The 27,487-nt window shown below is 37.4% G+C and overlaps 1 protein-coding gene across 1 annotated transcript; it reads right to left on the bottom strand.

The window, feature by feature from the left end:
* Positions 1-1,861: 1,861 nt before the first annotated feature.
* Positions 1,862-26,973, bottom strand: LOC104916114 (interleukin-5 receptor subunit alpha-like). The gene is given in 12 exon segments (XM_019622648.2): positions 1,862-5,214; positions 7,506-7,596; positions 9,288-9,375; positions 13,761-13,808; positions 13,811-13,904; positions 17,294-17,430; positions 20,272-20,459; positions 20,592-20,700; positions 21,241-21,388; positions 21,522-21,676; positions 22,005-22,246; positions 26,848-26,973. Coding segments are annotated over 11 exon segments (1,278 nt in total). The 5' UTR covers positions 22,108-22,246; positions 26,848-26,973; the 3' UTR covers positions 1,862-5,097.
* Between the last annotated feature and the right edge of the window lie 514 nt (positions 26,974-27,487).

The following is a 27,487-nucleotide window of genomic DNA, read 5'->3' as shown; positions in this document are numbered from 1 at the left end:
AGACCAGCCCTGAGTTAAATTGGTTTGAAAACCAGGATTATCTCTCATTAAAAGCAGGATATGTGCACTATAGATGGCAGCAGTGGACAACATGACCAGTCCTCATGCAAAGTCTCAGATCTGAAGGTTGCTTTGTTTATTCACCTTTCCCTCTTGCAATTATCTTTCTTCCAAAGCAAAGAGAAGAGGGTGTTGTGCTTCCAGAAGCTAAAAAAAAAAAAATCTACAAAGTCACTGATGTTCAAAAAGAAACATAAATGCAGGATAATATGCTCCAGATCTCTGTGTGCTATGTGCTCTTGGTTGAAGTGAATACTTGGATTGGAAAGCATAAAAATAGCCACTTGTGATATAACACATGGTTTTATAAGTCAAAATGGATAGATAGATAGATAGATAGATAGATAGATAGATAGATAGATAGATAGATAGATAAATGAATAAATAAATATTTTCTCCAGATCCCTCTACATATGCAAAGTGGAGAGAAAGTGGAAAGTCTCTACATGCAATGCACTTTCTGGTGTCTCATCAGGTAGTGTTACTTAAATATAGAACGTGCAATCTTATGAAGATAACCAATTCATTCACAGAAGCAATCCAGCTGAATGAGAGTTTGTATATACTTTAGTATTCATCACCAGATTGTGCAAATTTGCTTTGCCACATGTATGTGAGTGAACTATTTGTTCCGACCAAAACTGAGGTCTCTTGAAAACACAGCAGTTTTTATTTTAAAGGATTATTCTGTTTCCAGGTAAAATTATCTTAATCTAGAGATTCTCTATCTTAATTTAAATCTTGGCACTGACTGCTGGTTTTGAGCACCACAAATTAAAACTATATAAAATATTTGTGTATAAAATATATTTTAAGGAACAACATACTATTCACTATGCCCTGATTTCACTATAGGAAGTCTGGATCCCAGATGTGTTTGGTAAATATCTGGTACTTCTCCACCCCACTCAGTGAACATATGTTCTGATTCTTTCCTTGTACCAGTTCTATACCCTCATCAATAAAGGAATCTGTAAGTTCATGTCAGTTGTTTTCCAAATGACTCCTGAGATAACTTTTAGCTGAAGTAATAGAACTTCCAATTTTTTTCTGAAATTGGGTCTAGACCACAGTTGATGAGATAAACTGCCTTGACTACTGACAGAGAAGATGTTCAATAGTCCAGGAGAGAAAGAAATATGCTGCTTGATGTTTTTCCCTTTGCACTCCAGGAACAAGAGTTGTCATTATGGGAGTAGTTGTTATTGAAATTTGGTTCAGTACCTCAAATCTACCACTCTTCTCCCTGCTGATTTCCATAGCTATCTGTCGAAGATGTGCAGGGGGAAGAGCATGAACCGATGTTCATAGGTATGGTGACCTTTCCCTTCTCTTACAAAAAAAATAAAAATAAAAATAAAAAACTAACCCCCCTCAAAATCCCCACAAAACAAAACAAACCCCACTGAGACAGGTAAAATAATGGTACCAAGTTGATTGTTTTAATCCTGTAGTTATGAACTTGATCTTACAACCAACATTATCAATAACAGTTCTTTCATTGTTTAGTCAATTCCAACTTGGGCTTATGAGGTCATAGAAATATATAATGGTTTGAGTTGGAAGGGACATTTAAGATCATTTAGTTCTAACCTCCCTGCTATAGGCAGGGACACTTCTCTCTAGGCAAGGCAGTTCAAAGGCATGGATTCTACCATTCTTAATAGAAAAGGAGAGAGTGCAGTATTTTTCCTTGAAGAGAGAGACATCTTGCCAAAAAAAGGAATATTCAAGTGAACCAAAACTTATTTACTGACTGTTAAAAAAAAAGAAAAAAAAAAACCTAGACAAACAAAATTTCTGTTATTCCCAGCAATAAAACAAAAATTGATATTTTGGGTGGAATTAAATATTTTATTCAACCAAAATTATTTTGAACTTGAAGAAATTTTACCAGAAAGGAAACGGCGTGAGACTGGTATGGTACACATTTTCTCAAATCAACATGAGACACCCAGTAACACTTTGTGGACAGTTTTGCATTCAAAAGCATTCCTTTGGACAGAGCCAGAAGATATTTGCTTTTATATGGGAAGTTCCAAGGATGTTTTCTGGCTGAAGACTTGGCCTGGGAGTAAATATTTTCAGCTTGATACAAGAAGTTAGTAGATGATATCACTGTGTCCTGTGAAGGAAAGATACAAGCTGGCATATCCTTGCTTTCTTTTACCTCTGCTGATTTAAATTTGTAAGGCCTGGAAGACAGGAACAAAAGAGTTCCTGCTGAGAGCCAGAAAGCCAGAAGCTGTAACTCCAAAGACCCCTCTGAACAGCTCTGGACTATAAGAAAGCATGTGTGTTTATCATTGCCATCAACTGACCATCACACTTTAGACAACCCACCACTACTGAAGATCAGCATCCCCAAAAACAAAACATCACTGGATTGAAGAGTGGTGAACCATTTTTGCCTTGCTGTGTCTGTGTACCTATATGTCTGTATGTCTGTCCATCTGTTTCTCCTTCCCCATTTTCTATCTTTTCTCTTTATATTATTTTAGTTTGCATTCTTTGTAGCAGCTGTTGTCTAATATTGTCTTAGAACTTTTAACATAGAGATAATTTCTCCACCAAAGTACTCTTACCTATTTTGCTTACAAATTGTTCTTAGTAAATTAGCTAATTTTAGGTCCAAATAGACTATTAGTTGTTATTAGAAAGCTCTCAATAAATTTATTTGTATTATTTCTCTGAGTCTTGGATGACTCCATCATGGTAGTGACCTTTGCTGATTAGGAAAGACACAACTCAGGAGGCAGAAAAAGATTCACTTCCCTTGAAACACACTGAGTGGGATGAGACAGAAACCAAGGATCTTTTAAGTTTCTCCCAAGCCCTCTATAGAATTAAATCGATCTTTAACTTGTTTTGCTCTGCTATAGAAGAAATCTACTGAAATACATCTTCCTTTCAAAATCAAGGCCCTATATTCCTTCTTTTGTCTCAGTTAGCAGTTCAAATAGTCTACTCTGATAGCTCAAAATAGAATCCTAGAATTGTTTGAATTGAAAGAGACAATTAAAGATCATCTAGTCCAAATCCCCTGCAATGAACAGGGATATCTACAGGTAGACCAGGTTGTGAAGAGACTTTGCAAGCCTGATCTTGAACATCTCCAATGACAGGGTGCCCACATTTCTGGGCAGCATGTTCCAGGAAGAACTAAATCCTTTAGTATGAAGATTCTTGTCTTATCACAACAGATATCTCTATGTTAAGAGTCTGTTCCCTTTTTCTCATAGCTCCCCTTTAAATATTGAAAGGTCACCCCAGAGCCTTCTCTTCTCCAGGCTGGACAGCCCCAGCTCTCTGTTTGTCCTTGTAGTGGAGGTGTTCCATCCCTTGGATCATTTCTGTGGCCTTCCTCTGGACATGCTCTAACAGGTCCACATCTCTCCTGTGTGGCGGACTCCATATTTGAATACTGTACTCCAGGTGGGGCCTCACCAAAGAGCAGAGGGGCAGGGTCACCTCCCTCGATCTGCTGGCCACACTTCTTTTGACGCAGCCCAGGATACAAGATGGCACATTGCTGGTTTGTGTCCAGCTTGCAATCCACCAGTAGCCTCACGTTCTTTTCAGCAGGGCTGTGCTCCAAACATTACATCTCCCCACTTGTATTGAGAGCAGGGGTTGCCACGATGCAGATACAAGACTTTGCACTTGAATTTACTGAAACATATGGAATGCACCTGGGCCCACTGCTCAAACCTGTCTAGGTTTCTGGCTGGCATACCATCCCTGAGGCATGTAGACTTCCCCACACAGCTTCTTGTCATCTGTAAACTTGCTGAGGATGCACTTGATCCCACTATCAATGTTGTTGATAAAGGTATTGGTCCCAGTACTGACCCCTGAGGGACACCACTTATCACCAATTTCCATCCATACACTGAGCCATTGACCTTCACTCTGAGTACAGTCTTGCAACCAGTTTCTTGTCCAACAAACCAAACAGTCCACCCATCAAATCCATATCTTTCCAGTTTGGAGAAAGGGATGTTACAGTGGACCGTGAGCAAAGCCTTACCGAAGTCCAGATAGATGACAACAGTGGCTTTCTCCTTGTCCACCAAAGCAGATACACTGACATAGAAGGTAGCTAGTTCATTCAGGCAGGACTTGCCCTGAGTGAAGCTATGCTGGTTGTCTCCATATCATCTCCTTCTCTTCCATGTGCCTTAGCATAGGTTCCAAGAAGATCTGTTCCATGATCTTCCCCGCCACATAGATGAGGCTAACAGGACAGTGGTTCTCTGGCTCATCTTTTCTACCCTATGAATGAACTTTTATGTATGAACTTGGATGGATTGCTACTTCATGGAAATAGAGAGGAAAATTTCTTCACAAAGATAGGGAAAAATAAGTAACAGTATTTGCTGAGTTCAAAGTAATTCCTTCTCTGAGTTATACTTATCTAAACAATTACAATAGGTTAAAAAAACCTCTTTTTTACCTTGTTTAACATTTTCTCCCTTCACTAAATGCAAAAGGATAGGTCTATCATATTAAGACTTTGTTTTCACATGTAACTTGTTAATATCTACTTGCACAATGTATGATATTTTTTGAAGCTCTAGAGAACCATTGTGAGCTTCTGCTGCAACTTCCAGAAATGATTGTTTCTTCCACTGCGTCTTATTTCTTTAATCAGATATTGAATAGGTACTGTGGTATTTGTATAAAGAGCCATTCTTAAGGTTATTGATCTATTGGACGTTATTTGGAAGCTAATGCAGCACTAACTCTAGCTCCTTCTTGACCCAAGTGGATTCAATTACTCAGTCATATTGTCTGACCTTCTGTACTTTACTGGGCTGAAAATTAGTAGTAGAGAAAGAATGCAGTATACTTTACCTCTTTGGTCCAAAGCGCATTTTAAGAGTTGCACAATGTCACAACTCAGAACATTTCAAACCACTTGGATCAGACAAACTCCAGTATCAGCCTTTCTTGGATCAGTGAGAATCCACTTAACAGAAAGTTAGCTCTTACATGAAGATAACAAATTAAAAAAAAAAAAATAGCATAACTCTCCTACAAGTCTTCAGATTCTTTCAAATATGTATGTTGTTGAACGTCCTCATCTCCATTATCTTCTGATATTCTCAGTATGACCTCTGACTGCATCTCCATTTGCACTGAATTTTGTCTCTGTTTGGAAAAAAAATTGCATAATGTGCATCTATGTTCGATATTCTGTCTGAATTTTATTAAAAGCATGCTATATGTTTGATGTATCTGGGATTAGTACTGATTACTTCTACCATAATGATTACCGTGATACAGAAATCACATTAGTTACTCTCTCCCTCTAAAAGGTGCTCATAAGCACATTTACTTCATTGTTATGAACCCTATCTTTTTTTGCTTATTGCCTTGCAGGATATTGACCAAGAGTTTATGTCAAAGTAATAATCCAGCTTTCCAATGTTAAATTTATGTGATGGATAAAACAGCTTATTGCAGCACCATTTTTCCCAATCTTCTTAACTCTTATGGTATGTCCAAAGCCAAAATTTCTGCGGTGTCAGCAATATTAGAGATACTAATCTACTCCATATGTTTTATTCAATTTCTCTTTCCTAGAAGTGCCATCAACAGTCATCTTAGTCACTTACAATAATCATCTAGACAATAATTACAGTTATGCTGAGGTTTTCCTGTCAAAGGTGTATGTGGTGTTTTGTAATAGGGAACAGAACTGTCTTCTTCCTCTGTTAGTGACATTTAAATATATATTTTTTGTGGTCATTGATTGCTGCAATTTTCGATCTATACAGGGAATAAAAATGGACACCTGAATAGTAATGAATGCAGTTGTAGATTGCTGGCAGATACGGAGTATGTGTTTAATGATAATTTTGTTTTTACATTCCAGTAATCTGTAATCAAAAGCCACAGGAGTAATTATCAATGACTTACTGGTGAAAAGGGTACCAAAGGATTTTTGCACAGAGGAGGCAACAAATATGGCACCTTTAGCTCAAATTTAGTCAGATATTTTTGGACAGAAGTGTCAAAGAAATGATCAAATCTTGAGAATAGAATATAACTTTAGTACAATTCTGGAGCTCTATTGGATTTTTCTTTTCTGAGAAGATGACTGTAAAGTAAGAGGGGTACAGAACACTCCTGGGAGCCAACCCAAGGCTTGTAGAATGAACTCCAGGTGAAAGTTCAAAACACATGCCATCAATCTCATCATTTTGCGATGTCATTATGCAGCATATACACACCAGCTTCTCCATAAATTTGTCTGTAAGAAGGTAAAAGCAAACAAAACAAAAAAACTCACTCCCTTTGCCTCAAAATTGTAGTTGTGATTCATGAATTTTGATGGCCCATCGTTGCTGTCAGAGTTTGCAGCTACATACATGCATTTAGAAAAAAACAATAAAACAACACTGAAAGGCACATTCTTATTCCCCTGGGAGGGGAGGTGTAGCTCTCATTGGCAACTGTCAGTCACAATAGTGAATGCACTTGCAGAAGAAGTTCAGATATTGTAGTGTAAGTACAGCAACAGAGTTAAGTAAGGTAAAGAAAAGTGAAGGCTTTTCAAAGGCTCTTCAAGAAATGTTTTAAATACATAGGATGAAAAAATCCTCATAACAGTTTTCTTTTTTATTTACATCTCTCCGGAAAACACTGTTTGGGCACACCTTCATCTTTTCATCGTGTGCTATAGTAGGACCACGTAAGAAAATCTTGCTGTGTCTTCTGGAGAGCAGCTCATTGTGTAACTTCACTGGATTTGTAATAATATAGACTACTGCCTGACCAGAACATTTTTTCTTCTAGTTCACACAATCACATGCAGCAAGAAGAAGCATTGAATATGTTAGCCATGGAACTGTATTAAGTAAATCACACAAATATTGGAAATATGTATTTTCTGTTTTGTCCAGTCAATTTGTAACTTGCTAATTTGTAATTTGTTTTGTAACTTGCTAAGAGATAAGTCAGAATCTGAATTTCCTGTCACGTATCATATTTTTCAAAATAAAATTTCTGTAAATGATTTTATCTTGCAGCACGGGCACTGCTGTGGGAGCTTGCATTTCATGTATTGCTGAGCTTCCTCTTATTTTCTCTAAATGTGCGTGCTTACTACATAACAGCCGGTGACTTGCACTTCTCCACAAAGAACTTCTCTTTCATGACTTTCCCACATTCTTATACCTATAAGACTGTAGAACCAATTATTCTGGAAGAAGTCATGATTACTACTTAGAAGAGTGGTCCATTGAGTGTGGAAATGCTGAAACACTTTCTCTCTGAGACACAGTTAAGGTAGTAATCTCCTGAGGAGATTATCCTTTCTAAGAAAATCATTGTCCTGTAATCTCCACAAACACACTGCTTCAAATCAAATGTTATGCTACTCTGATTGCAGGTAATATTATGCATATCATTGTAGCAAGAGAAAAAAGACATTCTACCTGATGGTGAGTTTCATCTGTAGCTAACCAAGTCGTAACTTTATCTGTAGGATCTGGAAAGGGCATGGTTATAACTTCCAGGAATCTATACCTACAAGAGAGTGATACAGACACACAACTCTAGAATATCTGCAGGAACAAATTATTCAGTAATACTTATTCAATAATACTTTGCAATAAATTCATCTGAAACAGACATCGGGTAGCAATTTAAGTGAGTAAGAAACTTAAATATGGAGAGGAAACATCCATTCAAATGGAGCACAGTCTGTGGTCTGAGTGAAAGATTCGGTGTGAATGTAATACATCTAAATTTAGGTGGTCAGGAGCTGCCTAATAGCCTCCAGAGATACTCCAGAGCTCTTTTCACTGACTAGAAAGGTGTCTTGAACACTTCAGTGAAGATTGTAGGTGGCAAAAAATAACATGAATTAAATGTTAGCATTAGACAAACATCTTCTATTTCTAAAGCTATACTACCCCTTTTTGTTTCATCACAGACATTTTGCTCAGCATTTTTCCTAGCTCCTCTTTCACTTCACCAGTTTTAACTTGCTAGAGTTTTAAAAGGATTGTGTGGATATGCACCTGCATTTGAATTTCAACAAAAACAAGAGCCTGTGGCATGCAACCATGCTTATAGCCGGAAAAATGATCCTGTTTTCATAAATAAAAATACTACCTATAAAATGTGATAATCAAAGGAAGAAACACAGAGGGGGGGCAGGCATAGTGTCAGAAATGTTTTTTAATTCCTATACTGAAATCAAGCACAATTCAAGTTGAGCAAGAGTGAGGTCTGCACAGAACCATGAAAACATTTTGCACTATAACAAAGGGTTACATGTTGGCTTTCAGTACTATGTAAATTTACCACAAAAGAAATCTACCATCTGAACTGGTTTCTTGAGACCAGAGTCACTCCTTATTATTTGACCAGAATACTGTTTTATGTTTAGATGCAGGTGGGTTTTAATTGCTTTCCTTGTGCCAATGAAAGCATTTTGTACTGTATTTTAACAGTTTCACATCCAGAGTTCCTTGAGTTCTTCTTTGCTAAAATAAAGTGTATAGTAACTTCTTTTATCCTAACCAGGAACCTTATTTGGTTTTCAATTAATTAATTAATTTACTTCTAACACTGCTTCCATTTTGTATCACACCTTCCAAATACTAAGGCATCTTGAGTTATCAGCTCATCCTGATTTATTCTTTTTCCAGTTCAAGAAAGCCTTCTCTGCTATACCAGTAGGAAATATAAGTAGCTGAGCAGAAAAGCAATGATATGGAGTCTTTTGGTTGCATTAATTTATGGTGGGTGTAGGGACACTAATGGTACAGCAAAGCAAATTACTTCTGTCAGCCTGACTTTCATTTTTTTACTTATTTCTTGTAAGCTGTCTGAGTTAGAGGAGAGAAATGCTCTAGGCAATGCCCATGAATTATGAAATGAAGTTGGGCAACATGGGAAATGCAATTCATCTTTGGTGTGATTAGTGTTGGTAGCTCAGAATGCAGAATCCATAAAACCATGGGGCAAAATCACACTGAGAGGAGCAGTCAAGCTAGTGGCAGAGATACAGCTGAGAGCATCTTATGAGACTGGAGCTCCAGGGACAGTGATGGAATCTATGAGGTGCTCAGTAACGGTGTACTACTGCACACCTCTGATAAAGCAGTAGCTGTTACTGCTCTATTAACTGCTTTTTGTAAGTAATAATTCATTTGAAAAGATCTCTCTTACACCAAAAAATTGTATTATCTGTCAGAAATGTGTATTACCTTCTACACGCACATATCAACAAACTTCCAAGGAAAATCAGAAGGCTGAACAATGTGAGGCTTAGCAATATGCTGTCCACAGTTTCTTCTTAAAAAGAAGAAATGATAATGTTAATAATATGGGAAAGGGTAGTTCATAAATCGATGAATTATATATTAATGACTCATAAATATTTCATCATTCCTGGGCTGCTACAGATTTAAAGAATCTTTTCACCAAGCTTTTTAGGGGAAACTGGGCCTTCTGACTTCTGTTCTTTCCTTCTCCTTTTAGCCCTCAGCCTTGCTGCTACCTTGATCCCACACTTTCCTCATCTTCCCCTGGACCAGTGGATTCCATTTGCTCCTTTCCCCAGATTTCTGCTCTCCTATGCTGGGCATGGTTGGTCCTTTGACAGCTTGCTTTCATCCAGCCTGAATATCATGCTTTTCTGTCTGTCTGTCTGTCTGTCTGTCTGTTGCTGACACTCCTGCTGCTGCCCAAGCTGCTTCTGGATTCCTGCTGTTGCCACCTCTCATCTCCACACACCACCAGACCTCTGCCGCTGCCTGTTCACCCCTTCACAGCTGTAACTGGTTTAAGACAAAATGAAAGTAAAATCTTTTTGTCAAAAAAAATAATAAAAACTCTTTGAATCAAGAAGCAACATATTTTTTGCATTAGACTTACCTAAAGAAATGCAAGCAAACATTCTGAAAGACATATTTATACCATTCAGAAAATATTACTGTTTTGTACTTTGTATTCCTTCCTCTGGAATAACCCAATCAAAAATGTTCTGGGGTTTCTTTTTTTTTTTCAAATTGTGTTTTTGTTGATGACCTGGCTTCAGAACCATGGCTTTGAACTAAGTACTTTGAAGAAGAAAAACAGGAAAGAACAGCTCTTGAAATGTTAGTAGTCCTAGGTCAGAATGATTTTATGGCCAATATAGATAAAATTCAAACAAAATGGTTTGAACCCATTTGTGGTTTAAACAAAAATATGAAATTCCACAAAATTAATGTGAAAAGAAAAAAAGCTCTCAGGCCTCTGAGCAGGAAAATCTTTATGTTCTACTGAGATACAAAGATATTCTCCATTCACTTTAAGCAGAAAAGGAAAGTTTTTCCTTTGTCTTTCAGGTTCACTGCTCAGAAAATATGTTCTGAACAATTTCTGGACCATTAAGCATTAATACTCCATTTTGAGGTGATTGTTCTGCTGGTAATCCTTTCTGATGTACACACTCAAGACAAGAGAAAGCAATGGTCTCTGTGTCAGCCAAACCACAAAGAGGTTTGGTCTTCTTGCTTTCTTTCTTTGTTTCAGAAAGTTGGAAGACAAAAAGCACGCGTTCTTTTAGTTAGGTTATTTTATGCTTTGGGGTTTTGTTTTGGATGGGTTTTTTTGTTTGTTTGTTTTTCATATGCAAATGCTTAAACTCAGTCACATACAACAGTAAATTGAACCAAACAATTGGCTTGGTCTGCAGAATTCAGAACACCTCTGAATTGCTACTAACTTCAAAGTGATCTATGAATGCTCAGAAGCTCCAAAAATTAGACCAATTATTTCAAGTTTCTATGTATGAATAAAGCTGATCAAACATTTTTCTTTTAGCGGAAAGTTTCTATACTGAACAGTTCAGTTTAAATTGTCTTATTTTTCAAGGGCATATGCTAATTCTGGTGGAAAATGAATATGTTTCCCATGAGAAAATTAACAAATTCTTTTCATGTCAAAGGAACATTTCAGAACAAATATCTTAGTTATGTTTTGAATTATGTTATTTCATTTTGATGTATCAGCTTTTTAAAATGGAGAATGAAATGTCTCTGAAAAATGCATTCTTAAAGAAATGTATTTTTTAGATGAAACATTGGAGTGTCACGTGAAAATAAAAAAAAAAATTAAAAAGCAGGTCAGTTCACGTTTTTTCAAGACTTTCAGCAGAAAAACTGACACATTCTGAAATAAAAATACCCATGGAAGTTTTTTGTTGTTTTTTTTTTTCCCTTTCAGTTTACTCCACAGAATGTCTCAATCTTTTATAATCACTGTGTCTAAAAAATTAGGTATGAGTCTTCCATGAAATTACCATGAATTATACTACTAATAGCAGTCTTTTAAAAAAGTCTAGGCAGTATTAAAGTACACTTCATAATATCCATTTATGATATATTTTCCCAGTTAAAAACAGCCAAAGTCATTTCAGCTGAATACAAAATAAAACAGACAGATAAATCCTCTCTAAGCATCAAAGGAGTTGTTTAAAAACTTGCCCGAATCTGTGATGCCTCAATGTAATATACTCCATAGATTCATATTACAAAAGCCACTGATCCTCTCCAAATACAGGAAGGAAGAAGGGAAATTGCTGTATTACATGAACTTGTGCAGAGTTACATGCTCCAGAGGCAAATCAACTTTCTGCACCAAACACTTGGAGATATGACTTCTTATAAGCAATGGCAGTCGTGTCTACCAGAATCTTTCCTGAAGTAGAGAAAACAAGTTGTGATTGTTAACCTCAACAACAGCTGTTGAGGAAGTTGGGAAAGCAGCGGTGTTGAAAACAGTTGAAGGACAGTTGCAGCTGCTGAAAGCAAGGTTTTGTAGGCTGGAATTAGGATGAGTGACTGCCTAGGTCCATTTCCTTCTTCTGATGAGGGGCTGGCAGGGAATGAGAATCTACATCTCCTCACAAGGAAAAGCTCTTCAAATTTCGCCTCCCTCCACTGTCTACACTTGAGCTCAAAGGTGCCCAGTCTGACATAAGTGCAAGGTAGACATCTGCTGGCCATGCTACTGACCAAGTCTCATTTTCTATTTAGTGAGAAGAAATAAAAATTTCTGATGAACAGTTCAAATCTCTGATGGACAGAAGTGCATCCTCTCCTTCATCACAATGAGCAGATGGAGCTCCTCTCTCCAAGCATTTCAGAAATGAAGTCTTCTGAAATGAAGTGAGTGAATCTAATCCAACAGAGATGGTAGCTGAGAGGTGCCAACAGAACAGTGGGATGTGGTGAGGTATCTGACGGAGTAGGCAGGCAATATTCTATAAACTCTATTACTGAATTTACATTCAATCCATTGCAAAAATAGCAATGCCTGCCATTACATTTCCTGTCTCTTCAGATAAGCACATACCTGAATCTTAATGGATCAGAAAGGCATATTCCAAAATGCATAGTCTGTTGCATTAAATATTTATATTGTATTGTTTTATTAGCAATAGCATTGAACATTTTTGCGTGCTGTTGTTCAGGGACAAGTCTGTGCACCACTTTTTCTACCTAAATATTGAGTGTTATCCATCCAACTCTACTGCTTCCCTTTTACCCTACCTGACATCATGAAGCAACTGTACGTGGAGGCATTATTTTAACCATGGAAAGTACCAGTTTCCCTTGTTAGCATACAAATTAAAATCTAGTCATAGGAGGTGAAGGAAAAAACATGGCTATTGTTTAATTTATACTAAAGCAAACGGTGGGAGTCAGAGCACATGTACTTGAATTAGAGCTTAACCACTTCTTATCTCTGTCAGATGAGAAATTAGTCACAGAATCACAGAATGTCAGGAAATGGACAGAACCTTGAAAGATCATCTGGTCCAATCCCCCTGCCAGAGCAGGAACACCTAGATCAGGTCACACAAGAAAGCATCCAGGGGGGTTTTGGATGGTTCCAGAGAAGGAGGCCCCACAACCTCTCTGGGCAGCCCATTCCAGTGTTCTGTTATCCTCACCATGAAGAAGTTTTTTCTCATATTTATATGGAACCTTCTGTTTTCCAGCTTGCACCCATTGCCCCTTAGCCTACCACTGGATGTCACTGAGAAAAGCCTGGCTCCATCCTCCTGACATCCCCATCCTTTACATATTTTTATAAACATTAATGAGGTCACCCCTTAGTCTCCTCCAAGCTAAAGAGACCCAGCTCCCTCAGCCTTTCTTCGTAAGGGAGATGATCCACTCCTTTAATCATCTTTGCGGCTCTGTGCTGGACTCTCTCCTGCAGTTTCCTGTCTTTGAACTGAGAGGCCCAGAACTGGACACAGTATTCCAGATTATATTCACTTGATACAGTAATAAAAATGTTAGATTTAGTTCCTAAGGACTGTGATTTAATGAATATTATGACATTCATGAGTTTCCTGGCTTACAAACTCCAGCTGAAATCATTTGTAAAGATGTCCATTGCAGAAAAGGCAGGAAGGTGTTGTGTGCCATTTTTGCCTTCTAGAGGTACCTTAAGAGATCTGCCCTGTGCTAAACTAAGGACCAAGGAAATACAACCCGTTAATTCAAGGACTCTGTTTCCCCACAGCATGTAGAGCTGCAAGACCTGGTGCATGGCATGGATCTCTTTGTACTGCTACAGTACAGTGATGCAGCAAAGAGGAGAACAGAAATTATATATGCTGAGTGATACTAACATATATGGTGACAGAAGTTACAAATGGTAAATATAGGATAACTTACCACCATAAATAATCACTGGTTCACTCCAATCACTCCAAATTTTGTTGTTATGCATACCTCTTTCTTGGCCCTCACTTGTGCGGTACATTTTTTTGCCGGTCTAAGAAGCAGATACTCATATTTCTCTTCAGTGACATCTACAATCTATGAAGATAGTTTTCAGGGGTTACTTTTTGTGATTTCATTTTGCAGTTAAAACAGATACGAGTCTAGGAATGTCAAATACTATTATTTATATCTCAAATCGAGTGGAAAAAGATTTTCAGAAAAAATGTTTATACTCAGGCACAATCTGTCTTTTTGATAGCATGTATTAAAACTTAGAAAATCAAGAAGAGGCTGGAACTGATAAGATGGAAGAATGTATCAGCTTTGGTCAAATGGTAAGTATCTGAAATCACTGATTCCCCTTTAATTTTTTTCTTGCTCCAAGTGTAGGGTGAATACAATAACAATGAAACTATAAGTTCTAAGGTTTTTGTGGGGGTAGTATGTTGCTTTTGGTTTTCTGGTAGAAAAAAACAGTTTTCAGATGTCTAATGCTAAAGATTGTCTATTACTTTAGTGACTATCTTGAAACATCTTTAACTGTGCCTACAAATCAAAGTATGCCACTTCAAAAGATAAAAAATACTCAAGATGTGTTCATAACAGTTCAGACCATCTACAAAACCCTACAAAAACTGGAGTCAAACTTAGTATCTAAAAGAATGAGTCACAATCTACGTCTTACATATGACATGCCTGTCATATGCACTTTAACAGCTTTTGACCTTTATGTAACAACATGGAATTATTGACTCAGTTTGTGGCTCACTGTAATCCACAGACCTTTTTTCTTCTGCATTTCTGCTTACGCATCAATTCCTCATTTGGATTTTGCATACTTGACCTTTACTTCCTAACAATAGTATTTTCCTTATTGCTGAATTTTGACTTGTTGATTTCAGATTTCATCATTTCAAATTCAAATCTTGTTTTCTGTACTACTTGCATATATCTGTAGACTTTACTCCCTAATTTTAAGCTTTGTCTCTTTGTATTACAGTATTATTAATATAAGTATTCACAGTAACTTCCTTTGGTATTCATAATAAATACAGACTTGTATATTTTGATCATCCTCTTAAGTGTCTGTCAACAAATATCCATAACCCTGCTTGTAGAAACCCTAATAACAATTAACACAGAACCTCAATCATGCTCCATTCCCCTCCCTCCTATTCCGCCTGTAACAACACTGTTTTTTTCCTTACCTTTGTCTTCTCATTTTGTACCCCTTGGCTACATAACTGCTCTTTTAATTGTTACTAGCTTTGATGCTGATTCTCCTCAAACATACCTTAAGCCCAGGCATGTTAGCAAAGATACAGGTGTTTCGAGGAAAACACAGCTCACAAGAGAGCTTGAACAAAAACACCAAAGGCTCCGAAAATTCACATTCAAATACACATCTGAACTTCTCAGTGTCATATGTTCAGTTAAGTGCTTTCTACTCTTTGTGAGTGTAAATAAGAAGCTGTGTGAAAACATTTCAACTCTTACTGCTCTATAATTTTAAACTGCCAGCTGGTACTGCCACCATACTTGTACCATGCTCCATAAGCTAAGCTACAACACTGTACTATTTTTTACTGTTAAAAGAAGCTGCTGATACACGATTAAATATATATAATATATGCAAATAACAGGAATGATTATTTTAGTTCTGTATGTAGATATAACAATATTGACATGTAAATTGTAACCACAATCCTGCAAGGATTCACATGCATTTCACATGAATTATTCACTGAATAAGGCATGAATTAAGTATGAGAGGAAATCTTTGCAAGGCTAAAGCCTGATTGCAAATTTCAGGAACAAATTAATATTGCAATCTAAATTAGCAAATATATTTTAGTTTTGAGGAGTACATTGAGAGATGACATAGTTCTATTTCTATGGTAGAAAATCACATGCTTTAATCAATACTGTCTTTCTACAATTTATTAATTTCCTGCTAAAATGCAGGGTTATGCAGCTACATTTCAAATCAAGCTTTTTTAAAGTTTCTGTCTAAAAAAGAGAATGCTTTAATATATCTACAAGCATTTTTCTAACAAGCTGCTTTTACATGTTATCTCAAAATTCATGTGGGACATCAAGAAGGAAGAGATGCTATTCAGACAAAAATAGATTCAAAATGTTCTGTGTACTATAGAATCATATTTACATTCAGCTGAAAAAAAAAAAAAAAAGTAATTTACAAAGAGTCTCAGGATGGCTGAGGCAGGCAGGGCCCTGTGGGTCCTTCAGGCCCAGCCCCTGCTCCACCATGGCCACCCAGAGCAGGGTGCCCTGAACCATGTCCAGGCGGCTGCTGGAGCTCCCCAAGGAGGAGACCCCACAGCCTCTGGGCAACCTGTGCTGCTGCTCCGTCACCTGCACAGCACAGGAGAGCTCCTGACATTCAGAGGGAGCTCCTGTGTGCCAGTTTGTGCCCAACGCCTCTTGTCCTGGCACTAGGCATCACAGAGAACAGCCTGGATGTGTCCTCTTTGCACCATCCCTTCAGGTATTTATGTACCCTGATGAGACCTCCCTCAGCCTCCTCATCTCCAGGAGGAAAAGTTCCAGCTCTCTGAGCTGTACCTCATAAGTTAGGTGCTCCAATCCATCCCTAATCACCATCTTTAATTCATGTAAATATTTTTACTTTTAATGTCTTTTGGTTTCAATCAGTACATGCTTTAGATTTAATTTTTTTTGTTTCATAGAATCATCTCAGGAAACACTTAGCAAAAGAAATATCTTCTTTAGTTGGAATAATGCTCTTCATCAAACAAATACTGCAGGTATAATAACATTTTAAAATCTTTAACTTCCTTCTGAACAACTCTGAAAAGATCTGAGCATATTTAATAAGGAAAAGTGTAAATAAATCTCTATATTATTTCTGGAGAGAATAAGATAACTTCAATTCCAGATCAAACATGGTAAGCTGGAATCTGCCCAGTATGTATTGGCCAGCATCTTTCTGGCAAAACACATAGTATCTTTACAGTCCAACAGTAATGATCCATTTTTTTCCTGAAGGGGAAAAAAAAATTAAACATTAAAGTCCTATCTTTGGACAGAAAAGATACAGAAAAAATGAACTTGAACACTTTTTAATATTCTTCAGGTTGAACATTACCTCTCTTAAAAAAGAGATTTCTACCATTACTTTTATTTCTCAGTATTCACAAGTTAGCATGTTTTATTAATAATAAAAGGTCAGAAATCTAAGTGATGTTAATGTAACAGTCAAATTAATGAAAAACAAAGCAAACAAAAAAGCTCACTTGAATGCAAGCATAAATCTGAAAAAGTCATAAAATATGTTGTTTTTCTCTTTTGTTGAGAAAGACAAAAAATTTTGGATTATTTATGAAAGACCTTGGGATTTCTTCAAAGTTTGTTTGAATTTTAATTTCTTTAAACACAAGGGATGCCTATTTTTATAGAAATTATGCTATGTGGAGTAAGTGTATTACCAAAAATATGATTACCTTACTGTCTGTTATTTTCACTTGATACTTAAAGCACTTTTTTTCTCCTGAACCAATGGTAGGCGGGGGTTTCCAGTGAAGTTTAACACTTCTGTTTTCAAGGGAAACGGAGACGTTGATCGGTGGGTTCAGTTTCTCTGAAAATGAGTACAGAGAGGTTTGTGCACTTTGTGTTGTTTCTCATATTTAGGTGCATCAGCCCTTGAAACACACAATTGACTATTATGGAGTTACCACTTGCAAAGAAAATACTCAGTGGATGAGACATTTTCTTTAAAAGTGTCACTCACTGAACAGCATTCATTTCTGCCTCAAAATAAAGGGAAAGATTTTTTTCTTCTCAGTATTTCCACTGTGTCTCGTGGGATACCCCAAGTCTGTCTATGAGCCCAGTGATATAATGTTGAAAATTATTATAAAATTATAATGGAGTTAGAGCTCTCATTGATGGGACACTGAAGGGATGGCAACTAGTGGCAGGTCTTATTCACATTGTCAGGTTTGTTACACATGCCTATAATATCTATTTCTTCTTGCAAATGAGCAGAAGAAAACTTGCTATAGAGGAATGTTTTCCCTTTGGAGCAATGCAAGCTTAGGAGATGAAAAAGGGACATGACCTCTTGGAATGTATCCAGAGGAGTACCACAAAAATGATCCAAGGAATGGAACACTTCCCTTATGAGGACAGGCTATGAGAGTGGAGGCTGTTCAGCCTAGAGAAAAGGAGGGTATGGGGACACCTGAGAATGGCCTTTCAATATCTAAAGGGGGGCTGTAAGAAAAAGGGACAGACTCTTTAGCAGGCTGTGTTGTGACAGGACAAAGAGAATGGTTTCAAACTAAAAGAGGAGAAAATGGTACTAAATATAAGGAAGAAGTTTTTATAATAAGTGTGGTGAGGCACTAGCACAGGTTGCCAGGAGAGGTGGTAGATGCCCCATCCCTGGGGTCATTCAAGATTAGGCTGGATAGGGCTTTGAGCACCCTGATACAGCTGTTTCCCTGTTCATTACAGGAGGGTCGGACTAGGTGACATATAAGAGTCCCTTCCAACTCAAACAATTCCACCACCACCTCCGTGTCCCCATCACAAAGTGCAAGCTGTACAGTAGCCATGTGTTTTTTTTGGAGAGGGAAGGTGAACTGGTTTAGAAGCAAGAGACATTTTTGCATTTTTAGGTTCTAGCATTTGTTGTAGATAAGCAAGTCCACAGCCACTTTCTATCATGGAGTCCACTGAGGCACTGATCTGGGTACAGGTGTGTGCAGGGTGTTCAGGCAGCAGGAACCCCTCTCAGCTGATGTTGCATTGCCACAAAGGGACAAACCACAGTTGCAGTTCTCTAATCAGCCCTACCAGCAGAGATGTGTTCACCACAAAGCTGTGGGACTGGGCTAGTTGCACGGCTGCAGTGTGGTGCTGAGTTTTCCTGCAGCTGTGGCTACATTGCCCTGTCTTGCTCTACAGGAAGGTATGTCATGCTGAGGTTCCCTTTTTGGCTTTTATTTTGCTTTTCCCATCTACAGGAGTCTTATTTTGGAGCAATGAGAGTTCTCCATAAAGTCAACAAAAGCATTTATACCAACTTGTATAGTCTTGTAAAGTTGTTCTGTTCTGCCTGCCCCCAAATCTGACCCTACTGGCAGTGACCAGAATTCACCTTAGGGATCAAGGTGCACCACAAGCCATGAAAGGTGAGGAAGGTAAGCAACATCATCTCTGTGTTCAACCTCCAAAGTGATAAAGACATATTTTTCACCTCTGAGATATTTTTCCCAGAGGATATCATCCTGTTGTGAGTGCACAAAGGTTTGGACAAGATGATCTGAGAGGTCTTTTCCAACCTTAAACACTCTATGATTCAGACATTTAGACAGCTAGGACCAAGTTGCCCTGTAAGCTGAGGGTAAGTTTGCTGCAGGCCATGAAACTTTTGCAATGTATTTTAGAAGTAAGATGGGTTCCTGCTTGGCACTGGGACTGCTGCTGGCTTAACCAGGTAGGCTATGAAACATAGCAGTCCTCCCGCAGATTTGTTCTTCCCTCCTCAATTTTTTTTTTTTTCCCTTGAAAAAAAGAATTTTCATGAAGATATTTTAATTTGCTAAAACACAACATACTGCTTTTAACTACTTTTGACTGCAGTGTAAATACTAAGGTAAAGCCAGTAATTCTAATGTATAAAAACACAGTAAATCAAATCTAGCTCAGAAGACATTTTGATAAATTTGACTGAGTTTTTGCTTTCACCTGAGTTATCCTGATTCCTGTTTTACAAGTCTGGAATATGATCAATACATTCATAATTTGAAACATATTTGATTCTGCAATCTGTGCTAAAGCTCAGGAGAATTTCTTACTAACGAGATTAATTCAAGCATCACAGAGAAGTTAGGAAAAATAAATGCATATAATCATTCTGCTGTCAGTAGTTAAAAATCACTGTCAAAATATTTTTAACTGAAAATGGCTTCATAAATAAATAGAGATGTTTTTAATGTTTCATAACACATTCTCAAACACATTCTCAAACACATATTCTCAAATACAGTTATTAATGATGGATGTGTGTTTAGACTCCACGTTAACTTGTTTTCCTCAGGACAATAAGAGAAAGAAATGATAGCAAAAGGAAAAACTGGAGGAAAGAATTGTATAATGCTTTTCAAATTACATGGAATTAAATCTTTAAAACATTTTCTCACAATATCCTGTTATTTTCTAAAGGGCAATTATAGATAAACAATGATATTACTTCAAAGAATAAATCTAAAGGCATTTGAGTCACAATCTCTCTTTTTTTTTTTTTAGTCTTTGTGTAAAATTCCCAGGGATATAAATGTATAGCAAGTTGGAAATAATATTCTAATTTTGTCACACTTCTCTCTTTCTCTCTTTTGTTTCCTTGATTCCAGATCAGTGAAATAACCAATAAACAAGTTTTTCATAATAGGCAGTAATAGACAATACTTACCTATTTTCTGAGGTGTAAAACCTTTATAATAAGACAGTCTTCTTGAATTATTTCTCAGATCTACTACAGATATGTTTAAAATTATTTTCCTTAGTGGTTGGAAAGATACATCTTTCATGTGGCATCCAATATTTTTATTCCTTGCATTTTTTATATATTGCTGGCATTCAAAATATTCTTCTGTCTGTCTGTGGGAAGGAAATATGAGTCTTTTAGATCAAGATATAATAGATTTTAGACAAGGTATGACAGATTTAGTGTTCTAAAAGAAACAAACAATAGTTTCATACTAATTTACTAATTTTGCACAAGATCCTTACCTGTATGAAAAAAAATACTGGACATCTGCAGGATCTTCTGCTTTAATATGCCAGGTGCAATTGAAAAAAGAAATATTATATATGATGCATGAAAGATTCTGAATATATACTGCAACAAAGAAAGGAGAAAAAAGAAAGTGTGCCGTTTCTGTTACTTAGATTTTCTGGAACACAATGGATGCCTTTAAAACCTGTCTTGTATCCTTATCTTTAGAGGGGCGGATAAGTACTGGGTGAAGCAAATGGACTTTTAGGGCAATAATAACTGAGAAGCACTTCTGACACTACAACCAAAAGCCTTACTAATACAGTTGAAGAGAAAAAAAATGTCTGGAATGCTAGCTGAAGAATTCTTCTACTTTTCTAATATTTCCTGGAACCAGATAATACAAAAGGCAATCTTCAACAGAGTTAGCAGTTAGGGAAGATGGAGACTTGGAATAACATTCTGATATCTCACTCAGCTGAGGTGAACCTGAACATGTCTTAAATAATTACTGGTATTCTAAGATGCTATATGTTGTTCTCTTAAATGGATATTTTAAAAATATGGTATAAGATAATAATTAGCTTTTAGAAACTATCCAAATAAGACAGAACATTACAAGGAATGCTTATATGTCTTAATGACATGCAGGAAATAGCTGACCTGGAGGAGACCTGTATGTACATTCTGTCCACCCGCTCTCCTTAATTAGGTCTTCTGTTTCTTTCACAAAAACTTGTGTTTTAACTTTAGCTTTAAAACCAGTATGTAGCTCAAGACGTATCCTTTTTTTATTTTCCTGTAGTCTTTCCTAAAAAGAGGAAGAAGGAATTACATTAAGACAGACAGTAGCAATGACTGAAAGGCAAATTATGCAAATTTATCTACCAAATGAAGTAATGTGTGATTTCTCTGAAACTACATGTAACCATTGAACAACTTACTTTCCTTTCCTGAAATGTATCAAAGAATGTGTAACTCAGAATATACTTCACACTGTACTTCTCTGTCTCTTCTTTTGTCAGGTTGTTGTTCCAGCACAGAATAACTTGTGACTCTTTCTTGATAACCTGCAGCTCATTATGTAGCCGAAGTTCATCTGCAATTAGAATGACATTACTGAGAGGAAAAGTGATCCCTTGCTGCATACACAAAGAATTTGTCTCCCAGTAAGGCCTGCACACTCATCAGCTCCCCCTGGGAGCTCTGTTCTCACATAGAATAGGTGGCCACATTCAATAATATGAGTGACTTTAATAGTGAGATTCATGTTTACCCATCTACATCTCCCAAAATGTTAGGTAATTCACTCTTACCTGCCTTGGACAATTTTCCTATTGGTTGTAGAAAGAAACTTGACAAGAAGATCTGATCAGATAACTGGGATTGCTAGCATGGGATGAAACATTACCTAATTTTTTACTTACCCACTACATCTGGTTGTCTTCTTGCCAAACCAGTGGAAAACAGTGTCTTATGTTGGAAAAAGCTTAGCATCAACACAACAGGTACATATATAACACGTGTCATATTAAGTGCTTAGGGTCACAGACTTGTAGAAACGGAGAATTTAGTTCCAAGTTTGGCTCACTTAGAACACGATGTTTTCATTTTTCATCTGTGAAATAATATGACACCGTCACTTAGCCACTGAAGTGATGTCAGAAGTCTAGGAAATAAGCATGAAATGAAACATAGTTAATGAGTCTTGTTGGTCACTGCCTACTATTGATAGTGCCTGATAGTTTGAGTGGGAATCACCTGACATAACTTTGGATAGGTACAAAACCAGAAGCTCTATTTGTGTGTGACCTAGCCTCTAATAGCAACAAGCCAACTGTCACTTCTGGGTTGTAATTCATGCTACCTGTTCCAAGCAACTGCAACTATCTGAGGAGAGGAGAGATTAATCATTACATTCTTAAAAGTGAATATTGGGAAGATTGTTTTTGCTAAGTTTGGGATACAGTAAGCAGATTGTGCATTGGTGAAAGTTGATTTTAGAAAGATATATAAATTGCTCAGACAGCTAAATATTTATTGAAAGGCTTGATGTAAGATGACTTTGCAGACAGTTCTCTACAGAATGAACAAGTCTCTATGATCAGAGTCTTTCATTCACCAACTAACTCATTTATCTTGAGTTTTATGTTTTTCAGTACTAAAAACATACAGCGGAAGGCCTTCTAGCAACTGTCTATCACAGTGTTCTTGATAAATTGACTAAAAGGAGGTAAGGCTGTGTAGAGGAAAATGTGTGAATGTTTAGCACACTCCAAAAAAGTTTATATGTTCACACAGTGAAGTTACCTGGAAATGTATACATACACATATACACATACATATGCACATATAGGTACATTTATAATGCTATTTTGGTACAATGTGGTAAACAACAAGTAATTCAATGAATCGTATTGTTCTCAGGTTCTCACTTTTGTTTACAACCAAACCCACACTAAAGCAATCAAAAGTATTCCTAGGAACATTTATGTACTTTAGTCAGTAGAAAGAGGAAAATGGGGTGAAAAACACTAAAAAGTTACATCTGAAATATTTGTAGCTGTGAGTACCATGACAGTTGTGGAAAATATAAGTGAAAAGACTTAAAATAGGAAAAGGAACAAAATAAATCTTAAATAAGGAAATGTTGTCAGTGTTAGGAACAAAAATAGAAATAATCTGTGAGGCAATATAACTGACTGCACTCAGAGAGATAGAGGAAACAGTGGCAGAGAAGGAAGGTTTCTAAGCCTGAATGATTATTTAAAAGGCAACTATCAGTTTGAGTCAAAAAAGGGCATTTCAGGAAAAAGCACTGCTGTTTCCCAGAGATCAACTTGCTCCTAGGAGTTCCTTTTGTACAACATTGAAGGCACTGAAGGCAATCCTCTGCTCAGAGCACAGTGAACTCTGGCAATCTGCTGCCACGGGAGGTGTAATGGAAGACAGTATCAGAAGGCTGAGAACAAGGCAAAGTAAACTCGTGGAGTGCAGGTCTGTGGAAAGGGACTAAAAAGCTTGATAGGAAGAAATGCTATAACATCTCTAATACAGCAACTGTAGATGCAGGAGTTGGCCAAAGTTGTGGATTATATGACCCCACAGGTCATGTCTTATGTTTATGCACAATCAAAGTATCATAGCATGGCTTAGGTTTGAGGGGACCTTAAAGATCATCAAGCTCCAACCCCCTGCCATTGACAGGGTTGCCAACCAGCAGATCAAGTTGCCCAGGATCTCAACCAGTTTGGCTTGAATGCCTCCAGAGATGAGGCATCCACTACCTCTCTGGACAACCTGTTCCAGTGCCTCACTACCCTCTGAGCAAAAAATTTCTTCCAAACATCCAAAACCATTCCTCCTTGTTCCATCACTATCAGACTGTGTAAGAAGTTGGTCCCCCTGGCTTGTAAGCTATCTTCATGTACCAGAAGGCCACAATGAGGTCTCATGGGAGCCTTCTCCAGGCTAAATAAGCCCTGTTCCCTAAACCTTGCTTCATTTAAGAGGTGCTCCAGCCCTTTGATCATCTCTTCATGGCCCTCATCTGGACCTCCTTCAACAGCTCTACATCCTTCCTGTACTTGCGGCTCCCAGGTTTGGACACATTATTCCAGATAGGGCCTCACAAGGGCAGAATAGAGGGGAAAAATCCCCTCCCTCTCCCTGTTGGCTGATCTTCTTTTGATGCAGCCCAGGATACTGTTGGTCTTTCAGGCTGCAAGCACGCAATGCTGGCTCACGTCCAGCTTTTTGTCCTCTTTTTGACCAAGATTCCCAAGTCCTTCTCCACAGAGCTGCTTTCAATGAGTTCTTTCCCGAGTCTGTACTCACATCTGGAACTTTCTCAACCCAAGTGCAACACCTTACAATTGTCCTTGTTAAACCTCCTTATGTTCTTTTGTGCCCACTTCATGAGTATGTCCAGGTCCCTCTGGACAGTATTACTCCCTTCTATATCTGTCAATTGCACCACTCAGTTTGCTGTGATTAGTAAACTTGCTGAGGTTGCACTCAATCCCACCATCTATGCTGTTGATAAAAATGTTGAAGAGCACTGGTCCCAAGACGAATCCCTGGGGAATACCACTTGTGACCAGCCCCCACTTGGACATAGTGCCATTGACCAAAATCTTCTAGCTGTGACCATCCAATCAATTCTTTGTCTAGTAGTCCAGCCTTCAAATTCATATGTCTCTAATTTAGATATATGGATGAGGTGCACAAATCCAGGTAGATAATGTCCTTTGTCCACCGATACCATCATTCCATCATTGAAGGCTATCAGATAGATCTGGCACGATCTACCCTTGGTAAAGCCATATTAGCTGTTTCAGATCACCTCACACATGCCTTAACATCTCTTCCAGAAGAATCGGCTCCATGATCTTCCCAGGCACAGAGGTGAGGCTCACAGGCCTGAGTTTCTTCCTCAGGTTTTCCTTTCTCCCTTCTTTGAATATGAGATTAGTATTTCCTTTTTTTCCGGTCACCAGGAACTTTGCCTGACAGCCACAATTTTTCAAATACAATGGAGAGCAGCTTGGCAGCCAGGTCAGCCAGCTCCTTCACGATCCTGAGATGCATGCTGTATGGCTCCATAGACGTATATGCACTCATTTTCATGAAATAGTCAATGAATTGGTCCCCAGAATACAGCAGAGGGAAAACACTACAGGTGATCAAAATGGAATTAAAAGGCATCCAAAGATAAAAGGCTTTTAGATCCACTACTTGTCAAAGCAAGCATGTTTTCATTAATGTCCATTCAGATGAGCAGGATCACAGAATATTTTTTCTCAAACATAAACAGAGAAAACAGTGTCCTTCTAGTGTTGTTTTAATTACAAACAGCTTTATGTCAGCATATGGTGCCAAAATTCAGTCCAGGAGATGCAAAATAAAATTCACAGCCTGACTTTTTGTATTTTAAAGGCTCACTCTGGAGAAATAGATACTAGGCAAATATAATAACACAGTTCAGCTGTTTTAATAGGATAGAAACTACGTGAGTAATGTAAATTATATAAAAAATAACCAAAAATCAACAAAGTCAGATTGTTTTCTAAATAGTTATCTGTCAAAAAATCCCACAACAAACCTCTTTTATTATCACAGAATCATAGAATGATAGAATCACAAGGTTGGAAAGGACCTACAAGATCATCTAGTCCAACCATCCTCCCATTGCCATTACTACCACAAGCTACTAAACCATATCTCGCAGCTCCTCATCCAGACGCCTCTTGAACACTGCCAGGGACAGCGACTCCACCACCTCCCTGGGCAGGCCATTCCAGTGCCTGACCACTCTCTGACAGAAAAAGTTTTTCTTATGTCTAATCTAAATCTCCTCTCCTGCAACTTGTGACTGTTTCCTCGGTCCTGTTTGTTGCCTGGGAGATGAAAGTATCCTTAATAATTAAAAAAAAATACTACTCTTATAACTAGCACCTTTTGTTGTTACTCTCTTTTGCTTAACTACTTTTTTTGTTTTGTTGGATTCCAGGTATCACCAACGCCAGATGGTTACTGCCAAGCAATGTCTTTGTTCTACAATAGTGGGTTACTAGAGTTATGTACAGGGGAAGTAACGCATGGCAATCTACCTGCCACACACCAGAACAGCTGCAGAGACTGTAGAAAATGTGCAAAACACATTTGGTGAATCTGGAAAGTAGACAGGACAAGAAAATGGAAGTAGCAAAACCCATCTGAGCAAAACTTAGCCTACAGATGTATGGAAAAATAGATAATTTTAAAAGTTCAAGAGAATGGAGAATTTCCTGAAGTATAGAGGTTTGCTCTGGCTATGCATTTGAAGAAATAAATTTTTGAAACACTTGTGGGTCTGATTATTTGACTACTTCTAAAATAAAAATAAGATCTAAGTAAGAACTTTTTTTATATTTTCTTTGAAAAAAATGTTAAATCAACCAAAAAGGCAATCTCGGGTATTCCTGAAATATACATTGTGCAGAATTTAGAGGACAAATTCAATCATTAAGAAATAAAATGTTCATTTTTAAGCTGAAATTCAAATTAAAAAGCATCACAAGAACTAGTTGAATCATGAAGAAATATCTGACAGTTACACATAGTTTAAGGCTACAGATTCATATTTTCTGAAGTCCCCATATGTGATAGTACATAATGTTGGCATTGACTAAGGAACAATGAAATAAAAAAACATAGGTCAAATAAATACATTTTAAATGTATACAGTTAAAATAGCAGACTATTCATCTTTGTTTTTTCAAATCTTACCTTCCCTTTAATGCATGTTAATTGCATGCAGCATCATTTGGGCTGAGAAGCTGTAGAGATAAGCACAGGAGAATGTCTCAAAGACTATAGCAAGAAATTATTCAGGAGACTTCCCTTTTTCTCAAGATACCATCTCAGGAAAGCCCACTGCTGCTGTCACTTCCTCCTGCGGGAGGAAAACACACCATGAACATCAGCTGGAACATTTGTCAAATTCTTCAGAACACCTTGAAAAGGGACACACCTTAATGACTGACCCAGTGGACATCATGTTAATATTTTCTCTCTTTTCATATGGAGAAGAAAGATTTCCAGACATTTTACATGCTGCAATGAGTTTTTACCTTTCAAGAAAAAGTCATATTTCAGAATAAATTAAACTATGTAGTGCAAGTGACAGATATGAAATTAAAATCCAAGAAAGATCATGAATGCATGTTAGCAATTGCAGCACATTTCCTCCTACATTAATGAAATACTGCCATTGCTGACTTCAGAGAAAATCCATTCATTACCTAGTAGTATGTTATCTGGAATTTTCTTATAATTTCAAGTAATTAAAGATGAAATGGAAGAAAATTACATTGCGGGGATTTTCCTTTTTTTAATACTCACACACATTTTTAACCCTATTCAGAAA

The sequence above is a fragment of the Meleagris gallopavo genome, chromosome 1 (genome assembly GCF_000146605.3).
Source record: "Meleagris gallopavo isolate NT-WF06-2002-E0010 breed Aviagen turkey brand Nicholas breeding stock chromosome 1, Turkey_5.1, whole genome shotgun sequence".
Classification (NCBI taxonomy): Eukaryota; Metazoa; Chordata; class Aves; order Galliformes; family Phasianidae; genus Meleagris; species Meleagris gallopavo.
The sequence above is the reverse complement of the archived record's forward strand: the minus strand, read 5'-3'. Positions and strand labels throughout refer to the sequence as shown.